Genomic DNA, 21,407 nt, shown 5'->3' on the forward strand with positions numbered 1-21,407 from the left:
AGGAATTTGACCTCATGGAAGAAAGCACACAAATATTCTAGCTTTAACCTTGATTACTGTAATAAGAAAGAGATAAAGTTACCGTAAAATCTTGAATTATTTAATTTCAGTATGAAATATTGAAATTTGAATAATTTATTGCATTGAATAATTTTGATTATGTTTAGAATAACAAGCATGAGAAATTGTGTATCTCAGCTTTAGTTGTGTAAATACTCTGAGGTGCTATGTCTAAGGTCTCAGTTTCCTTTCTCATTGCTTTAACAGATTTACCAGAACATGAACTCAGACAAGCATCATAAGAGAAAATCGGCAGAAAATATGTGTCACCCTCACAGACATTTTTCTTATATACCCTGGAGATGGAATTGTCAACATATCAAAAGCTCCAAAACTTAAAATATTATTAATCCTTTTTTGGACTTTAGATCAGCTCATGAAGTTTGCAGTCGGGAAGCAGAAGACACCAAAGGCATAGGGAATTTCTAGAAATGGAATAGCATAACTACTCAACATTGAAAAGGGGCTTTCCTTACCTCTACATTCTCTCCCTTTTCCCTTTTATTGCAAATACTTGAGTTACTATGCTTGTGTTAGAAAATGGAAAACATAACACGTTTTACTATTAAGGCCTATGATCTTGATACATAACCTCCATACATAAGTGAAGGATGCACCTACAGTTCATTGATACACATCAAGTCACCATAAAGCTACACACCACTGTGTCTGTGCAAATGACATCTCCCACTGCTTGACAGCACCTGCAAAATAGGAGGGAGAGATGAATGCGACTAGAAAACACTGTAAAATAGGTTTTGTACATGACATGGTGGGTGTTTAGTAGGTTAACCTTTTGCTTTTTTAGCTGCATTGCATGTACTGGAATTTGGGCACTCTAATCATGGGGATACAGAAGATTTTAAAGAATTCCATTCTTAAGGCTTTACATGTGGCTTATGCCAAAGTTCTAAGCAAATAAAGATAGCTCATCTATTAAGGATTAAGTATTAAAATAATTTCTTAGGCATAAAGGAAGGGTTTGCTGTGTTTAGTCCCAACTCCTCTTATTTCCAGTTTACTTCCCACTTTAATACAGCAAGCAGCAACAGCAGGCTTGTGGGAGTGACACAGCCTCTGACAGCTATGGGAGGACATTTCTCGCATATGTTTCTTGAGCAGCTGAACAACTAGCAGACTTCAACCTAAAAGACCCTATATTTATATGCATTTGAGAGGTTGCAAGATGCATACTAATCCTGAAAAATCCTATTGTTTTCTCTGAACTTTTATTAGTTTGTATTTGAAATAAAATAGGGCTGCCATCTTTAAATGTTTGAAATGTGTGGGTAGGAAGAGATCACTCATTATATGTAATTTGAACAACTGCCTACCAGTGAAAACACAGTCACTGGCTGTGACCTTAGGAGTTGTTTGAGACTTTATATCAGCTAAAGGTGTGTACTGGCTGGAGTCTTTATTGCTTGGAATGCATTGTCACTCGACATATTTGATCCTATGATATGGTACCCTATTATGGGTGGATAATTAAACCCAACTGCTCTATGCTCAGCCTATTAGATGCAATCTGTAAATAATCACTGGTTTGTTGAAAACCATTTAATACAAAACATGTTAATTTGCTTTATATCAACATTTTAAATTGGTTTGCCAATATGTACTTTATGTTATGGTTCATGATAGCTATTTGATCACTGAATCATAGACTGGTTTGGAGGGACCTTAAAGCTCATCCAGTTACAACCCCTGCCACGGGCAGGGACCCCTTCCACTAGAGTAGCTTGCTTCAAGCCCCTGTGTCCAACCTGGCCTTGAACACTGCCAGGGATGGGGCAGCCACAGCTTCTCTGGGCACCCTGTGCCAGCGCCTCAGCACCCTCACAGGGAAGAGCTTCTGCCTAAGAGCTCATCTCAATCTCCCTTCTGGCAGGTTAAAGCCATTGTCACTTTAATGACATATAAAAAGGTAAAACACTGAGAACAGAAATTCCTTCTCCAGATTCTGTGGTAGAATTATATGAAGCCCCATGAAACACCTCTGCAAACCATTGTGGATTGGTTCATGGAGCCTGCTCCAGTGCTTTTCATAGAACACAAATTAAAATGTTGTAAAACCATGTTATCTGGGAGAGCCCTAAAAGGGACAGTGCTGAGCATAAGCACAGATTAGTTTTATTATTTTATTTTAGTACTACAGTGATTGAGCACATTTCTTTTCTTTTTTACAGTTGTGGAAATAAAAATCACAAAGCAATCCAGCACTCATTTTCATCCAGAAGAGTAAACCAAGACTGAATTTCCAAGGCGTGGACGTCTTCTCTGATTTTCATTCTGTGTTCCTGTGCAAAAGATGTCAAAAAACACTGCAGACAACTCAACTATCAGTCAACCAGCTGTTCTAGGTGTGTTCCTGGGAAGCATTTCACTCATCACTGTTGTTATGAATATATTAGTACTATGTGCTGTGAAAACCGAAAAGAAGCTGCAAACCGTTGGCAATTTATACATTGTCAGCCTCTCTATTGCAGATCTGATTGTTGGTTCAGCTGTTATGCCCCTGAACATTGTTTATCTCCTCAATTCTCAGTGGATTCTAGGCTTACCAGCCTGTTTGTTCTGGCTGTCAATGGATTATGTGGCCAGTACTGCATCCATTTTCAATCTCTTCATATTGTGCATTGATCATTATCGTTCAGTTCAGCAACCATTGAAATATCTCAGGTATAGAACAAAAAGGAGAGCCTCGGTAATGATTTTGGGGGTTTGGTTGCTCTCTTTCCTGTGGGTCATTCCAATCCTAGGATGGCATGTTTTTGCTAATGATGGGAAAAGGAAAGTAATCGAAACCAAGTGTGAAACTGAATTCTCTGAAGTCACCTGGTTTAAAGTGTTGACAGCCATTGTGAACTTCTACATACCCTCTATCATGATGTTGTGGTTCTACTATAAAATATTCAGAGCTGTTAGAAAACACTGTCAACACCGAGAGCTCATCAATGGATCACATCAGTCTGTTTCAGAAAAAAACTCCAAACATCAACGTAAGATGAAGGACAAGCAAAACATCTGCCTCCAAAATCAAGTCTTAGATGAGAACAGCCCTCCCAAACACAAAGAAAGTTCCCCTCAGCCTGAAAATATGGAGGCAGAGCTTCAGTTCAGTAATCCTGACAAGTCTTCAAAGGCATTCGTTGGCAAGAGTAATAGGAAAGTCCTTAAATGGGGCTGTTTCCCTCTTACCACTGCCCAGTCTGAGCCAGGCCAGGACAAAGCAGGAAAGAAGCATGTGTGTGTAACAGAAGAGAACGAAACTGAAGAGGAGCCTTGCTCACAAGACAGTGACTTAAGTGATGCATCAGACAGCCAGACTTTCAGTGACGAGGTACCTAATGGAGAAGGCTCCAATCCTAACCCTGAAAGAGCTGGCAGTCCTCAGGAAAAGCCGGAGAACAGGGATTTCAAAGGACTGTCTTACCTGAGGAAAACCTGGCAAAGTCTGCATGCCCATTCCAAAACACACACTCAAGGACTGCATGTGAACAGGGAGAGGAAAGCAGCTAAGCAGTTAGGGGTCATAATGGCAGCCTTTATGCTGTGCTGGATTCCTTATTTTGTATTGTTTATGGTAATAGCTTTTCATGGGCATGAAAGTTTTTCACAGTTCCACATGTTCACTATATGGCTTGGCTATGTGAACTCCACCTTGAATCCATTCTTGTATCCTCTTTGTAACCAGAATTTCAAGAAGACATTCAAAAAGATCTTTCACATTCACTGATATTGGTCTGATTTTCGTCAGCTTAAAAGCAGCTCAAGATTTCAACCAACCAAAATGTTCCAGTTTCAAAGACAAACACAATGGGGAACGTACACGACTTTGGAAAACTGTAATTGATAAACAAGTGTTAGTAAAAGTGCGAAGCGTGCATTTAACAGCTTTACACATTTGAAGAGGAACTAATTCACATCAGGAATATGAAAAACTCAGGGGCAATCTCAGAACTGATACACTGCTTACAACTTGATATTACCTCTTTCGTCATGTAGAACAAAAATGAGATACAAATAGAGATCTTCAGTGACTATAAATTATTCAGCTACAGCAAAAGAAGAGATAATGTTTCTGCAATTGGCCAAATATCTTTTCTCTTTAAACTTACTTAAACCTGGGAACATTGCTTGTGAAGTGAAATCTGCACGTAGAGGTACTTTGCATAGTCACAGAAAGAAGCTTCAGCTGTTTAAAAAATCTATTTATTTACAGCTTCGATCAAATCATAAACTTTTTTGAAATGTCAAGTCATCCTGTAACCTACAGCACCTCTGATACTGTGCTTGCTTCATTTAGACCTGTACATGTTAACTTCACTGAAAACAAAAACAAACTGGGGTTTATGTCCTAGAAATTTCGCTAAGGCTTTCCAACTCAACCCCGTCTCACTGTTTATTCAGGAAGGGTATGCTGCTGTTTCTAGACTCACAGAATATAGCTGATTATAGACAACATGTATTTTCTTCTTCCTACAAGCTGGCAATTAACCTAAGTGTGCAATGGCACTACTAATCCATATACCCTTATCTTGTAGTAGGCGAACTCTTCTTATTATAATGAGGCAAACTCATGAGCAACAACTCAAGCTTGCAAAACCAAAAATAAAACACATGAACTGTGTTTACCTTTTCTGTCCTTTATAGTTAATTGCATTTTATGAATCATGCTATAAATGCTGCAACATTTCAGGAGAAACTCACAAAAACAGAATACGTTGGAAGTGATCTCAGGAAGACATGTAAGTACAACCTACAGCTCAAAGCTGGGTGGGCTTTGACATTATGTCGTGTTGCTCAGGTCCACAACTTGAACAACAAGCATCTGTAAAACCAGCTTCATCTGGAAAAGCTGAGCTCAATGTAGAAACAATGTCCTCACGCTCATTTTGTTGTTCTGATGAATTCACCACTATTTTGCTTCTGAAATTGCTCAGTTAGCTTAACAACAAAGTCCTGATGTAACTGGGACTCCTTCAACTGAGTACTGTCAAGATTTCGGTGGGGTGGGTTGAAGGGATGTTCTATGTAGTATCTTCATTCTCACAAATTTTGGCTATAACATACTAAGTAAATGCAAAGTATTATCCTCTGTCAATTTTGTCTGAAATTAAACACCCGAATGTTGATAGTTGTATTTAAAGTATTAAATGTTAAATGGAGCCCTAATATGTTTGCATTTCCATAAATTGGAAACGTGCTAAAGGAAGAAACTGCAGTCCTTTTTAACGTATCATACAAGGTTCCGAGATTAGCTGACTTTGGTTTCAAGTACCATGTAGGAAAAACTGCAATTAGGGAACTCAAATCTAGGAGGTAAAAATACATAGACAGAATATAGAGGCAGCAAAATTCATTCCAGAATTCAGACAACTTTGCTACTACAAAAGCTGCATCTGCTCAAATAGTAAAATACCCCTTCTTTTGGACTACAAAGCAGCATCTTTTGAAACGTATGCTCTAATCCAATGGCCTTTCACAAGCAATTGCTCAGATTCACAGCCATTACCATCTTTTTTTTTCTACTGTGATAGCAACAGCAACTCCAGCCACAATGCATGGTAATTTAGGTGATCCCGGAGGAAATAAGTCAGCTCCAGTTATTAGTGTAGACTGACAAAACAATCTCACCCATGGGCTACCAAGGTTATCAAGAAGTCTTATCTTTTCTGACTTTAACATGTATTAATACATGAAACAGCAACTTAAACAACATCAGTGAAAATTGGTCTAAAAATTACAATGATTATAACAAAGACTACCTCTGGTACAGCTGAAACACAGAACAGCTAAACATGGGCAAATAAAGCTGCCTGAATATTTTGTAATTTCCCTTCACTTTTATCCATAATCATAATCTGTGTTAATACTAAAGACAGAGTAAGTTGTGATCATGGACTTCTCTGATGTGATATTTATAATAATAAAATAGGAAAATGGGATACTGCCTATTTTAAATTTTCAATTGAACAACATTAAGGTACATAACAGGGTTTATTTTACTGAATAGGCAATTCAAATGGCTCTGGATGTAAGAGAAGCAGAGGAAAGCAAATTAGGGTAAAGTATGGAGAACACTACTACCATGTGAGGCCAAGCCTCCTGACAATACTCCAGGCGTGGTTTCCTGTAAAATATTTCCAGTGTTTGCCAGTGAACAAACAAGGTCACAGGACACACACATTTAAGAGAACATAATAAATTCCTTGAAATTTCTTGGACTGGAGTTCCACTTTGAATAAGGTGTGGTGAGAACAACCAACTGTTCTGGAGTTCAAGGATTCCGGGTTGAGAGAAATGCAACACAATAAAGAATAACTAGTTTATTAATACAGGAAAAATATAGAGGTAACAAAAGATACAGCAAAGGATATCGCTGATGTTTGGTTATCTTACCAACCCCGAGGACCTTGTGATGATCAGGAAACCAGCTCCGAGAAACATCATCACAGTGCAAGGTGGCAGGCTCAACCTTAGTGGGCATTCCCATGGAGGCAATGTTGACCTAAGTGGCATGAGGTTTACCTCTCCACAACTCATGAGGCACAGGCTTTTATGCTAACAAAAATGCACATTCATTCTGACACAGGGGGCCAGCCTACGTCGGAAGAAGTGGCTAGCAATATCTAGAAAGGTCTCCAAGGGTTGGGACTTTTCCGTGAAGTTCTAAAGCAGAACTTTCCGGGGAGGAACCAAAGCTGGATTTTCCGGGGAGCAGCCAAAGCAGGACTCTCCAAAGGAGGAGCCAAAGCAGACAAACAGTACTTTTCTGTCGTTGTGTGTTTCACCACGGACCGTTATCTACTGTCCCTGACACACCAACCTAGCTTTTGGGAGGCAGAACACATTCTCACTTATTTTTTTTTGTGTCAATGGTGACATCTAGTGGGTAATGACAAGAATTCTGGGCTTCTGCATCAAATACCATGTATTACGGAGGTCTATTAAATGAGCAGTGCAATTAGCAAATACATTCCACTATCTAATCCATGTTTCTTTTCCCACATCATTTTCAGGAAATGCAGCACTCGATAAAGGAAACATTAGTGTAGGTGCACATTTTGGCTTCATTTCATCATCTAAACTCCATTACATTCTCTGTGAGACCACTCTGTGATGCACTTTGTGATAGCACAGTAAATGAAAATGGATGAAAGATTCACTTTAAAAATGTATTTCTAATCTTAAAATATTAATATAGAAGCAACACAAACACGAGTGAAAAGTTCTAGAGAAGGTCCCACATTCTGCAGATTGCTGTTATCTTCCCACTGCTTATCAGGCATGCTGGAGTATGAGCCTTCTAACTTAGCTGGGGTGGCTTAAGATCCCAAAAATAAGGAGTAAGAATACACCTGAAAGTTTCAGTACATGTGTTCCACCAGAATGAGAATTACTTCATTTGGAAATGCCACGTTAATACTACGCATACATATTCATTTCTTATTTATTCATGAAGTAAAATGACAAAATAATTTATTTTCATCAAATTATTTGTATATTGAAGATTAGAAGATAAAAAGAACTATTAATGTTAACACTTTGTGAGAAATAGCTCATAAGAACAGTTTACATGCCTGATACCAAGTTCCCAATTAGCTTTAAAAATCATACGTACCTGACACCGAAATAAGGCGTCTCTACATGGTCATTTTACAATCTGAAATAGGAAAAAAAAAAGAGTCAAATGTGAGATGTACACCCTACACATGCACAGACACACGAGCACACACACCAGGCTGCTACAAAACTGTGATCTGAGATCTCCAGCAGTTAAAAAGTGTAAGGAGTTCCCACTGAAACACATGTATGGTTGTGTATGCTCATGGCTTAAAACCACATTGATACATGGTTAAGTCTAACCATGTTTCCATTTTTAACAATATCTATATCCATTATGATTTTATGCTGTCTACCTAAATATCTTGGCTTTAAATTTGGGTATGTTTCAACTAAACTATTCCTTACAAGAAACACACAGTACCCACTGCTGCACATGTCATTAAAATGAATGCCTCCTGTGTAATTAAATTGAATGCCTTGAGTAAAGTCAAATGCCTTTTGTTGTGATCTGGCATAACTCATTTTTCCAAACCAACACAGACCTAGGACCTGACCTCAGGTCTCCTGCCTGGCAACCTAATTTCCTCCTCACCACACATGCATTTTACTTCAACTCTGTTCTTCGAAGGGTAATAACTGTTTCTCTGTATCATATCAAAGTGCTCAAAGGAGAGGCACTGTGCCAGAGAAATCAGTGATAACAGAACAGTTCTGCCAGGTTCTGCTTGTATCTTGTAGTCTTGTTCTCTGAGAACAGTGTGTAAAATTCACTTAAATCCTCAAAAGGAAAGCAATCTATAACCTAAATATTATTTTTATCAAACTTTTAATAGAAGCTAAATGAAATAGTTGAGAATTTATCTTCTCCAAAACATGTTCAGTCCATATTCCCTAAGAATGATTGAGTTTGAATCTGCTTCTATTTTATTCTAATCTTCAATTCCAGGATTATTATCCCTCTCTGTAAAATGTTGCTGTGGAATTATGTGCCAAAACCGCCCAACAGTATGTTTCTTGTTTTTAGAGAGCCTGCCTTCTAGTTGATTGCTATTCTCATGTTTATTACAGACACTTTTATTTGCTTAAAGGAAGACGTCACAAAGTAAACCATACCTACAACAATCAATCAATTCCAGCATAAATCTCAGTGCCCACTGGGCTTTGGTGGGCTTTGCTGGTGCCCATCAGGGCCCCTCCTTAGCTTTGTTACAGCCACTTTCCAGAGGATCTCAGGCACAGAGAGATATTTGACTGGAACTGCCTCTTTCTCTTGTATCTTAAGACTTCACTGCAGTGTGCTCATATGTATACATTAGCAGTTTCATGTGTTAATCTCAAGGTCATTTCCCAGGTCAGCTAGTCTGTGTAAAAATGATAGTCCAAGACTGCAAGCCTATCAGATGTATCTCCCATACTCCCAAAGCTACAACTGTTGTGCAGAAATCTAGGTCTGATTTCAGGTATGACATGTCTAGTTGAGACACTACACAGATGTGGGATCATAGAAGAGGGTCCCTCTGCCCTGTACTGGTATTTTTTCTCATAACCAATGATATGACTATGAATCTAAGCTAGGGTATAGTCCAGTGGAGACTGGGGTAACAACATTACAGCTATTTCGATGGGATTCCATCAGTGTTCCCTTTATATTTAACGTAAAAAGATACTAAAAGACTCTAAAAAGTGACATCATAAAATATTACCCAGCCTTGGGGAAATAAACTGCAGAACTGAGTTATGAAGTGTCCGAGAGCAAAGGTACTACCCATACTCATTAAGTGGCATGCAGCATGAGGAACTGCAGAATTTGAGTACACAATTCAGTTAGATTCAAGGCATAGCATCTGTAGAAAACTTCCCAAGTTTATTCCAGTTTATTTATGAAATTCCTGGAAAGTCTATTTGGCTCATTCTCCACAGGAAGTCCTCTACCCAAACATCAGGTATAAATCCGTGTATTTAGTAGCACTGAATATTTTCTCCAGTGCTGCCAGAACAGTTATATTTATATGACCTTACCCGTGCTCATCTGGCTGCTCATGGTGGCTCTTCCTCTGAGGCTTACTCCCAATTTTGCTGGCCCTCTCTGCAATCTGGGTGTTACTGCAGCCTTCTGTACTTCAAAACAAAGGCTGCTCTGGCAAATTTTTTTTCCCTGATTGGTAACTGGCATGAACCACCTGAAGAAGCAATGCTTATTCTGTAGAAAATACACTTTGTATTCTGGATCTGTGAAAATGGATATGGACTCATCAAGACTTTCAGTTGGAAGGGGCCTCTGGATGCCATCTAGTCCAACCTCCAGCTCAGAGCACAGATAGCCTCAAAGATGGATCATGTTGTTCAGAGGCTTGTGCAGACAAGTCCCCAAGGATGGGTATTATGAAGTCTCTCTGGAAACTGATCCCTGTGCTTAACCAGGCACATTAGGCAGATTGTTCTCCACATGCTCATTTGGAACTTTTCTAGTTTTGATATCCACCCTTTTCCTTCCTGTTTTTTGCTGTGCATCTCTGAGAACAATCTGCCTCTGTCTTCTCCACTTCAGGTTACTCAAGACTTCCATGAAACCCCCTTCACCCTTGATTTCTCCACACGACGCCAGCCTGACTCTCCCAGCCCCTCATGCCATACACTACAACCCCCAGTCCGCCTTAGTGACCCTTGACTGGCCTCCACGAGTCTGTGCTCCTCTCTTTTACCAAGGAGGCTGAGGGAAGACACGGAAACGGGCACCTCGCTCCAGGAGCAGCTGCATGGCTGCTGAGGAGCGGGACACGGCCACAGCTGACCGGCCACGGGGTTCCCGCTCACAGCTCATCCTCACAGGGGATCCCTGAGCCCTCTCTCACTAGGACAGCAGCGCGGTACGCAGTGCACAGCTCCCCGCGCAGGGAAAGGCAGGTTTTAGTGCACACCACACCCCGCCCGCGGCCCTCACGGAGCAGCCCTCGCCCACTTGTCACACGCGGCTGCAGCCTGTGGAGATGGGTGGGGATGGGCTGAGGTAATGCTGAGGTAACATTGAGGTAACGCTGAGGTAACATTGAGGTAACATTGAGGTAACACTGAGGTAACGCTGAGGTAACATTGAGGTAACGCTGAGGTAACGCTGAGGTAACATTGAGGTAACGCTGAGGTAACGCTGAGGTAACATTGAGGTAACACTGAGGTAACGCTGAGGTAACATTAAGGTAACGCTGAGGTAACATTGAGGTAACACTGAGGTAACGCTGAGGTAACATTGAGGTAACGCTGAGGTAACATTGAGGTAACGCTGAGGTAACGCTGAGGTAACATTGAGGTAACACTGAGGTAATGCTGAGGTAACATTAAGGTAACGCCGGCGAGCGTTGATGTGCAGACCCCTCTCCCACAGGACTTGGTCTCTCTGCTAAGATGGGTGAGTGCCAGGGGAAGGGAAGGGAAGGGAAGGGAAGGGAAGGGAAGGGAAGGGAAGGGAAGGGAAGGGAAGGGAAGGGAAGGGAAGGGAAGGGAAGGGAAGGGAAGGGAAGGGAAGGGAAGGGAAGGGAAGGGAAGGGAAGGGAAGGGAAGGGAAGGGAAGGGAAGGGAAGGGAAGGGAAGGGAAGGGAAGGGAAGGGCCCCGGGCTGAGCGAACCCCCCCATGGCGCCTGCGTGCCGACAGCCGCCGGTCCCCGGTGCTTGCCCTCCTCCTCCATCACGTGGCCGAGGCGGGGTGACGTCACTTCGCCGTGCCACCGAGCAATGCCGGAAGTGTGGAGCGGGCAGGCGGTGAGCGGATCGTGAGGGCGCTGTGCCCGGCCTGGGGCCGCCCGCCCGCCCTCGGGCTCCCGGTTCACCCCCGCGCCCCTCGAGGTCGCTGTGTCCCGGGGGGCTTTGGGTCCCTGGGACCGTCCCCTGCGGGCTCCCGGGCGGCAGCTGCGGCTTCAGTCAGGAGCAAACGGGCGGGCTGGGGGCCGCGGCGGTGTGAGGGGTGAGAGGCGGCGGGGCTGCGCTGAGGCGGGGGCTCGCGGGGCGGGTCATCCCCGGAGCCGCTGGCGGCCTCTCTCTGTCAGTGTGGTTGTGAGAAATGGGGGAGGCTGCCCCGAGAAGGGGCTTGGTGACAGGCAGCAGCCAAGGAGCAGCTCAGTGGAGATGCAGGGGTAGGAAATAGCAATTTACTTTGTCACCGAGATACAGAGGAGATCTTCAAAATGGTGAACACGGGACCACGGAGTAGAACCTATAGAAAAACTGTAGATGCTAGGGAATTACGTGAATTTGGTGTAAAACCCGTAACTTCACGACAGTTTAAAAGCTGCTAATCGTACTTTTCACCGCAGGTTAATTATGTCTGTCAAGGGGAAGACAAATATTCAAAGTCCTGGCATGTTTTCCATTCAACATGTTTCTCCATTAGATCAGTTTTAAGTGCTTGCATGCTTCTGAACAAGTGCTAGAACTTGGACAAGGGGTAGTGCAGTTCCGCCCTGGGTTATCTGCGCTGATCGCATGTCTTAAGTGTGCTCCCAGTCAGAGAACTGAGAAGTGTCTGAGGCGTTCTGGTCGATCTGGTCGCTTCAGGCACTCAAAGCTGGGTCCTTCTGAAACTCGAGGTTTGTTCCACATATGAAATGTTGGTGGTTTTGTTTTTTCTTTTAGTCTTTATTATTGTATCCTCCTAATGACCATTATTACTGCTTGAGGCTGAATGGGTTCCTTCATGCAAGTTCTACAACATGTATACATTTCATCTTCAGGATTCTAAATTTTACTGCACCAATTTACCTTAGCTTACTGATCTTGCATTAAGAAAGCATGTAAGTGAGTATTAACATTACATTAGAGAATCTTCTCAAAAGTGCTAGCACATCAGAGGTGATTTTCTGTCCTTCTCTGCATGTGTATAGCATAGTGAGGCCCCCTGGTTTCATTTTCTCCAGTTTTACAATAACTCTTTAGGTGCACTATTAATGAAAATAACAGGGTGTTAAAATTCATTCCCAGTGGATGCTTTTAGGCATGTATTTTCAGTGTATGTTATGTAGGTGCTGTCAGCTGGCTGCTTGCTATGTAAAGTTTTTGACAATACACTAAGTATTGGGTATGTCATGTACTTATTTAGGGCCAGGGGAGAAGCAAAATGAAGGCTTTACCTACTTGAAAAGTTGAAAAAAAGACTTGAAGAAAATTTAAAATTAATAAACTTTCAGTTTAGAGCTTGTCTTGGCAAGGAAACTAACAACTTTGTGTTCCTTTTTGTTACTAATTTTCTTAATAAGTCTTAAATAATACCTTCCCAAGCTTCTGATAAAAAGGGGAGAGGGATGTTAATGGATTAATGTTGAGTAGTCAGCTACTGAACCTTCCAATAGAAATTTCAGTGTGAAAGCCTTAGTATCAAGTACTGTGTAGTCTGTTACTGGTATGATCTGTGTGACAAACAATTGCTTGCCTGGTTTATGCTAAGCTTTCTGTGGCGTTCAGTGGCAAACAAAATTTTGTAAGGCTTAAGACCCATGTTGTAGTGACAGTTAAATGTTTGCTACTTCTGCTACATCTTACACACAGAAAAGTGTTAAAGTTCACATTGCCACCCATTCCAGCAGCTCTTAAAAATTAAGAAAATAAAAAATAATGTGGGGAGACAACAAAATGCTGTATTTGCAACATGCCAGTTAAGGCAAGGCATCATGAAAAAAACAAACCATTCCGCTTCCATTATGAAAAATACAGAAAACTTCAAACCTATGTCCAAAACTTCATATTCCATAACTTACCAGCAAGTAAGGAAAGCATTTACAGTAGAAGGAGGAGATGAGCTGTATAAACTGAACATAAAAGGCATAGCTGGATTAGACTGAAGGCTTTAAGGAAAGTATTGCTTGAGGAAAAGCATAACTGTCTCTTTCAGAGAAGAGCTGGCGATTTGGCAGTTATTAAGAAGTTCAGCACACCTCTTGTTCCCTTTCTCATGTTCCAAAAAGCATGAAATAGAAGCATGTAAGCTTTGGTTTTGTTGCACAAGTTATTTCACAGGACAATAAAATTGAACTGTTCAATCCAAGCTTCAGAACAATAAAACCATAGTGCAATATTTAGTTTGCTCTTTGCTGGCTGTAAGACTTCTCTTGGGCTCAGTTTCCCTTTGCTAGCTTTGCTTGTCAATTTGTAGAGACTTTAAGAGTGTTCGGTTCTCACCACAGGCTGAGAGTGATGACCTAGCAAAATGAAATGTTAGTATCCTAAATGATAGGAGAACTCATGGAATGTCTGTCAGGAAATCAAATCCTTCTATGCAGCTTGGCCAAACAGAACATGTACTTGCCTTTCATAATTTTACACGCAGGAAGTTGGAAGGACTTTGCTTCATCCCTTGAAATGACCTCTGATCAATCATTTTAAAAATTTAAGTTAGACATTCAGAGGAGTAAGGCTTTCTACACTTTAACCCAACAAAATGTATTAAAATGAAGCTTTGAGTAGTTGTGAGTAATATAGTCAATTGAGTAATACTTACCAGGTGTGTCTCCTCTTACAGCACTCCGTTTAACAGTAGTCGTTAACTAAAATCATGGCAGCTGTCAGTAGTGAGGTGCACCAGCCTGTAGATCCTGAAATCTCAAAGCTGCAGTTTGTTCCCTTCAGTAGTGCTTTGGATGCAGGATTCTGGCATGAGCTAACCCAGAAGAAACTCAATGAGTACCGACTGGATGAGACCCCCAAAGTTATCAAAGGATACTACTACAATGGTAGGTAGAAATAGAACATCCTGCTTAGTTTCTTCTGTTGTTCTTCTAAGTATTTGATACTTTGCTTCTAAGTATTAGAGACTTTGCTGAAAGGTTAGAAAATACAGCTGGGTGAGCTGTGAATTCTGATGTGTCTGTGGGTAATTTATAACTTACTTTAACAAAAAGAGGGAAATTTAGGTATTTCAGTTTAAAAGAAGCATGTTACTGCTTTTTGTCTAGGTGATCCTTTGGGTTTGCCAGCTCGCTTGACACTGGAGTTTAGTGCCTTTGATATGTAAGTACGTACCATGGTTTACCTTGATTTGTATATGAAGACACCAACATAACTAAGATGGGAACAGATATCTGTAGTTTGTGTCGTATTTGGCTTGTACTGGTGGATTCTAAAGATGTAAATCACTGAAATGACTTTCTCTGCCTTGCTTGGCAAGGATGCTGGGAGCCTAGAGAGGCTTTGTGCATTTTGGCATAATTTCTCAGGAGATATTCCATTAATTGTTATGTAAAAGCTTTTAGGTACAATACTAAAAGTGTATGCAGCAAAGAGATTGGAAGAAAGCTGTGACATTGGGTCAGGAATTTCAGGTTAGGAGAAAATGGATGGTACCATGGTATGCTCTCAGACGTTATGATGAACGTCAAATTATGAAAGGTCAATTTATGTCATGTTTAATTACCCTTCCTGTGGCAATTTTCTGTGCTTCTGTTTCTGTACTTTTGGCAGTCACTTTAGACAATCATGAAGAGTTCCCTTTCAGCTTTCTGAAGTTTGGAAACTACATCAGGAGTATTTATTATTTATCTTTAACATTTGCTGTACTTGAGTTTTAGCAATGGTCAGAAATATATAGGTTTAGGAAAATGGTGTTAAGGGAGTCAATGAAATCAAATCAGCTCTATAAATTAAGGGAATATCGCGGGGTTTTTACCTAGTTTACATTCAAAAAAGGAGGGAAAATGCATACTGTGTTTCCAAACAGCTTCTTCAGGTGATGATGTTACAAACTATAAAAGCTACTCAATCTTTTGTCTTGTTTATGCTTCCTTTGGTACGTTTTTTAACCATAAAATTTTTACTGAACAGCTCTTTATATGAATAAAATACACCTAAAGTTAAGTCTTGATTTGTTTTTTCTTAGTGAAAAATCCCATTTGTCATGCAGAGTTTATATTTGGTGAGAATTTAAAAATCTTCAATCTGTTAACACCACCTTGCTTAGAGAAAATACAGGTGCCTGGTCTATTTTTGAAGTCATAATGTAGATGTGTATTTGCATGGGTTATTATACCAAACCATGTTCAATAAAGCATATGGTCATAAAAATGTTTTCATTAGAACTGCTGTTTATTTTGCTACTGTGCCTCATTATTTGATAATTTCAGGGCAACTTTACACTGTGAAGTAGCTACTACCACTGATAGTGTTTTTTTTCTTTTATTCAGGAATGCTTCAACACCAGCACGTTGCTGTACTGCTTTAGGAACATTGTATAACACCAATACTTTTGAGACTTTCAAATCCTGTGATAAGAAGTTACTTCTGGAAAAAGAAGCAAATGAGGTAAGATTAAAACTCAAATAAACTGGTAAAAAGGACTTGGAAATAAGCAGTGAAGTGCTTTATAGTCTCTGCCCCAAATATTGGAGATACTGTCCATACTCGCCCATACAGTAGCCTCAGGATTTAATTTATTCTGGAGGGAATAGTTTAATGTTTGCTTTTCACTGATCTTTTACAAGAGAGTAGAAAGTAGTTAATTATTCCTGGAGGCTTCATTCAGTGTTCTACTAGGCCACATTTTAAGCTAACCAGTGCCATTTGAATTTTGGAGAGCATGTTTTTAGCATTCGTTTTGACACTCAGAAACCAGCAAATGCTTAGTTTAAACTTTACTGCAGTACATCTGTGTAACAAAGTGATGGGGAAGCTCCAGAAAAGCAGGAAGACTGAGCTAAAGCAAGGAAAAGGTGGCTGTCAAAGGAAGGGACTACTAGCCTGCTTGCATTGTGACCAAATTAAATGTCATGGCTTGGTGAGACATGAAAGTCAAACTAAGGCAACATTTTTTCATTCTGAGACACTTTGCTTTGACCATCGTGGGATTGAGTGCGCCCTCAGCAAGTTTGCCGATGACACCAAGCTGTGTGGTTCGGTTGATACCCTGGAGGGAAGGAATGCCATCCAGAGGGACCTTGACACTCTTGTGAGGTGGGCTGATGCCAACCTCATGAAGTTTAACCATGCCAAGGGCAAGGTCCTACACCTGGGTTGGAGCAATCCCAGGCACAGCTACAGGTTGGGCAGAGAAGAGATTCAGAGCAGCCCTGCGGAGAAGGACTTGGGGGTGTTGGTTGATGAGAAAATGACCATGAGCCGGGTCCAGTGTGCGCTTGCAGCCCAGAAAGCAACCGTATCCTGGGCTGCATCAAAAGGAGCGTGACCAGCAGGTCGAAGGAGGTGATCCTGCCCCTCTGCTCTGCTCTCGTGAGACCTCACCTGGAGTATTGTGTGCAGTTCTGGTGTCCTCAACATAAAAAGGACATGGAACTGTTGGAACAAGTCCAGAGGAGGCCACGAGGATGATCAGGGGACTGGAGCACCTCCTGTATGAAGACAGGCTGAGAAAGTTGGGGCTGTTCAGCCTGGAGAAGAGAAGGCTGAGTGGAGACCTCATAGCAGCCTTCCAGTATCTGAAGGGGGCCTATAGGGATGCTGGGGAGGGACTCTTCATTAGAGACTGTGGTGATAGGGCAAGGGGTAATGGGTTAAAACTTAAACAGGGGAAGTTTAGATTGGATATAAGGAGGATATTCTTTCCTGTGAGGGTGGTGAGGCACTGGAATGGGTTGACCAGGGAGGCTGTGAATGCTCCATCCCTGGCAGTGTTCAAGACCAGGTTGGACGAGGCCTTGGGTGAGATGGTTTGGTGTGAGGTGTCCCTGCCCATGTCAGGGGGGTTGGAACTGGATGATCTTAAGGTCCTTTCCAACCCTAACTATTCTATGATTCTATGACCAGTCCTTGATTCCTTTGATTCGATTAAATAACTTCTCGTCTCGCCAAGGTAAAATGTACTGCCTTCCTCCAAGTCTTCATTTTTTGGTTGAGTTTCCTAGGACCTTATTCAAATTTCTAGTATCCATAGATCCCATGAATGAAAAAGATGAAAGCACCACAAAAGGCTGTGTTAATGCCACAGTATATTCTACAGGTGCTAGTGTTAGTGTCTCATATCCATGAGGGACTGTTCCTGATGAGGTTGGTTTTGTTTTGTTGATGTTCCATGCTTGATACATGAACTAATGCTCCTTTTGTTCCCTAGCTGCCATATTTTTTTGTGTTGCAAAGTTCATGTTTGTGTCTTGCCTTTAGAATCCTTCTAGCATAGTTAATAGCATGGCCAAGATCCATTAGGGGAAGATCAGAGTGTGTTACAGGGAATGTCAATTCAGTGTTTTAAAGGCAGCTGGAAGAGTTAAAGATTTCAAGATCTCAGCAGCTGTTCTTATCCTACTTCTGTTTTGTTTCTCTGCCCTTTTCCTTCTGTCTTGTCCCCGCAATCACTACAGATATGGGAATCAATAAAATCTGGAGCTGCTCTGGAAAACCCTATGCTCTTGAACAGGTTCCTGCTGCTGACATTCGCAGTGAGTAAAGAGTGTTGTAGTGGAAATGATGTAGGTTTTTCTGAAATGCTCTGTTAGTATTAGCATATTGATGTTATCAGGATCATTCTCAGACATCTTAAAATGTCTGAAAACATTTAAAAAACCCTAAAAAGCCATTCTTATCTACAGATACAAAATATTTTAGGATGAGTCCTTTAAAAAATGCTGGTGCTATCTCATTGTTTCCTACAAATGTATAAGATTATTTGATGACCTTGGAGTTGTTAGTAAAAATAGAACAGCTGTTTTATGTTTAACAACTTGAAAGTTTCAGTCAGTAATGCTCCAGGTGACAAAACTTGAGGTGGTTTATGCACATTATCTGTTTAAGTCTGAAATAAAAACATAGAGAAGGGGAAGTCTTCTAGTATTTTTTTTTTTTTATTGCTTTCTAAAGTCTTATGAAGTGTGGAGAACTGTGGTTAATATGGTTAGTATCATCAACCATCAGTGTTATGATCAGTATTTGGAACCAGTATTTACTTTGATTGATGTCTTTATTGTCTAATTTTCCCATTTTTTTATTTTATTTTTCTAGGATTTAAAAAAGTACCACTTTTATTATTGGTTTTGCTACCCTGCTCTCTGCTTCCCTGATGGAATCCATATAGTTCAGAAACCAGTGTGTCTTGGTAACAGATTCCCATTAAATCAGGTAATCAAAATACTAGATGGTGTGAGTCTGTAACACTAAGCAGTTTTCTGGGCTGTAAAACTTAGTATTTTTGTTAGCAAACTTGAGAATCTAATGTCTTTAAAAATCTTCACTTTCTTTAATTTCCATGTAGTATTTTTATTCACCTATTTTTACATTATTATATAAAATCTCTCAGCTTAAAATCCCTTCAGCTATTGATTTATGTCAAACAAATTCTTGAAGAGGTGGTTTTGTATATTCTCATTTTTATATGCAGCTTATTGAATAGATGGGGTTTGAAATCCATCTTTTTAAGAAACTTTATTAAAAGTGCATCCCCTGGCAGAGCTACATCATGAGCAATTACAAGATTGTTCATAAAACACATGGTTGGGCAAGAAAAAGAAGTGGATAAGGAGTATTACTTTTTTCTAGGAGAAGAGTTAGCAAATTTTGCTATTTCTTTCATATTACAGTGCAAAAGGATGAAAAGAAAAAGGCAAATGTTTGCTCACATATGCCTTTTTGCTTTGCATAACCTGGAATGTCTTTTTAATGGCATAATAATCTGTAAGAAACAGTTTGGTATTTCTCAATGAAAAATACTTAGTTCCCTTCTCAGAAGACCCTCATTAATTCTGTAGTAATAAGTAGTGCAAAAATACCTGGCATGATCTAAAGAGAGTTTCAAGTAAACACTGAAAATACATATAATAAATCGAGTGAGTCTCAGTCCCTGTGCTAATAATAGAGGGTGAGATTTACCTTCTTATAAAGCTACTGTGGTTATCAGAATAAGATTTTTACCTTAGTACAATTTGTATTGGTAGATCAGTTCGCAGCAGTGATAATGCTCTGGTTTAAATTTGCATTGACATACGCTCTTTTAGCAGCTGAATTTTTGAGCTCGGGTATTGTGGTCATAATGGGCTTTACGGCTTCTGTATCAGCTGTGTTCTAAGATTGAGTGAGCTACCAGATCACAGAATCCTTGGATGGTCAGGGTTGGAAGGGACCTTAAGGATCATCCAGTTCCTTCCACTGCTAAAACACTCTCTGTGGTTCTGTTAAGATGGTTAGAACTGTTGATTACAGTTGGCTTTTTGCTTTCAGATTCAAGCACTTCAGAAAGCCTATGATGAACTTTGCCAGAAAGAGGGGGTTACAGCCTTGCCTTATTTTTTAATCAAGTATCATGACAATTCTGTTGAGATATCTCTACTGAAAAACTGGGATGGTTTCTTCCAAGACCAAGGGGAAAAGGTAATGAGAATTTTGTGTCCTTTTATAACCTAAAAATGTGTAATTTACAAATGGTTTGAAAAATGTTTGAAAAAGCTGTGGCAAACACTTGGCTGAAATCTAGTGTCACAATGTATTAAACATTTGCAAATACATAAAAGATGTGTGTGGGCCCTCTCTGTCCAGCAGTTTTATATTAAAAAGGCCAGATAAGTTGTACTGTGAGCTGAATATCAGTATGGATAGATGAATTCTCATTTAGAGCATTTTTATTTGCAGGTGACAGTTGGAGTTTACGATCCATGTAACTTATCCCAATATCCAGGATGGCCACTGAGAAATTTCCTGATCCTGGCAGCCCACAAATGGTACCTATTTAATTTTTTTCCCACAGAGATTGTTTATGGTTGACATCAAATTAGCATTGCTTCCCCCCCCCCCCCCCCCCCCATGGTACTTTACTGGTATCACCCACCTGAGATTTAACTTTCAACATTTTAACTTAACCTTTGGTGATTTTGATTTTTGCATATTAATTCTGTTTTTTACTTCTGACATTCACAAGTTCCTGTTATTCCTAATCCTGACGATCATACATTTACCTGGAAATGTTTCAGACCCTGCAGTCCCTTATACCTGTTTCAAAAAATGGCACAATATCAAGAATGAGAAGGATCTTGCTTGTGTCGTGGCAGAGTACATCATGTCACTTGATGTGTGCTCTAGTGCTTCAATGCTTTTGATTCCCCTAAATGCTGTTTGTTTGGCAGTGTTGTATAAATGATAGAGGGCAGTCAGTGACATTTCTGTAGAGCTTTCACAACAAGCTAGTCATTTTCACATCCTAAGCAATTGTTTTCTCAATTCCTGATAAGAAAATCAGTGTTCCAGCACTAACAGAAAATTCTTATTCAGAATCTGCGCTGAGTCTCTGTGAAATAGTGAAAAAGAAGTCCCTTTCCTATGGAAGAAGTTGCATGCATCTCTCTCTCTCTCTTTTCTTTTTTAATGGTAGGGGCAGCCTTCTCCAGTCATTTGAAGTGCTCTGCTTCAGAGATAGGACCATGCAAGGGGTGAGAGACATAACACACAGCATTATCTTTGAAATAAAACTTCCAGAGAGAGCCCTTGGCCCAGGTAAGCCATTTAAAAAATTCTTTCAATTGTTTTTTCTCTCTCCTCAATCACTGTGAAGATGGAAAAAATAAATGAATACTAAGTCATTGCTTATGCTGAGGTATTTCAAATGGATTTGAAATGGTTTGAATTTCTGTTGAGTATCTATAAAGGGAATAATTTATTCCTAAAAACACCCCCACCATATTGTAGTAATATTTCCTCCTTCAGTTGTGTTCCTAATTTACAAAAGAAGTAAAGACCTTCCGGTGTCATATGAAACACAAACTCAGGCAAATAGCAAGTAGTTTCTTTCTTGTCAAATTGGTACATGTCTCTCAACTAGAGAAAGTGCATATGCTAGTGAATTTGTGTTGCAAACTTTCTGTATGTGT

At 40.4% G+C, this 21,407-nt stretch overlaps 2 protein-coding genes across 4 annotated transcripts in view; both read left to right on the top strand.

The window, feature by feature from the left end:
- Positions 1 to 1,820: 1,820 nt before the first annotated feature.
- Positions 1,821 to 4,132, top strand: HRH1 (histamine receptor H1). Its single transcript, XM_061472925.1, has one exon. It carries the CDS (start codon positions 2,372 to 2,374, stop codon positions 3,797 to 3,799), a length of 1,428 nt encoding a protein of 475 aa, XP_061328909.1. The 5' UTR covers positions 1,821 to 2,371; the 3' UTR covers positions 3,800 to 4,132.
- Positions 4,133 to 11,438: 7,306 nt separating this feature from the next.
- ATG7 (autophagy related 7) overlaps positions 11,439 to 21,407 on the top strand; it is a 92,476-nt gene continuing 82,507 nt past the window's right edge. The window contains exons 1-9 of one of the 3 annotated variants that reach the window (XM_061472928.1): positions 11,439 to 11,578; positions 14,135 to 14,345; positions 14,568 to 14,622; positions 15,792 to 15,909; positions 17,919 to 17,996; positions 18,556 to 18,672; positions 19,768 to 19,917; positions 20,176 to 20,264; positions 20,912 to 21,033. In XM_061472928.1, the coding sequence (XP_061328912.1) occupies positions 14,168 to 14,345; positions 14,568 to 14,622; positions 15,792 to 15,909; positions 17,919 to 17,996; positions 18,556 to 18,672; positions 19,768 to 19,917; positions 20,176 to 20,264; positions 20,912 to 21,033 (907 nt within the window). In that variant the 5' untranslated portion in view covers positions 11,439 to 11,578; positions 14,135 to 14,167. The remainder of the gene's footprint in view (positions 11,579 to 14,134; positions 14,346 to 14,567; positions 14,623 to 15,791; positions 15,910 to 17,918; positions 17,997 to 18,555; positions 18,673 to 19,767; positions 19,918 to 20,175; positions 20,265 to 20,911; positions 21,034 to 21,407) is intronic. The other 2 variants (XM_061472927.1, XM_061472926.1) reach the window with 2 other exon arrangements.

This window comes from Pezoporus flaviventris, unplaced genomic scaffold (genome assembly GCF_033815535.1).
Source record: "Pezoporus flaviventris isolate CSIRO_AGI_PZ_B2104156 unplaced genomic scaffold, CSIRO_AGI_Pfla_v1 ptg000073l, whole genome shotgun sequence".
Taxonomy (NCBI): domain Eukaryota; kingdom Metazoa; phylum Chordata; class Aves; order Psittaciformes; family Psittacidae; genus Pezoporus; species Pezoporus flaviventris.

What these genes read in the sequence shown, in the direction of transcription:
- HRH1 (XM_061472925.1), top strand. Translation starts at nt 2,372, where the DNA reads ATGTCAAAAAACACTGCAGACAACTCAACTATCAGTCAACCAGCTGTT.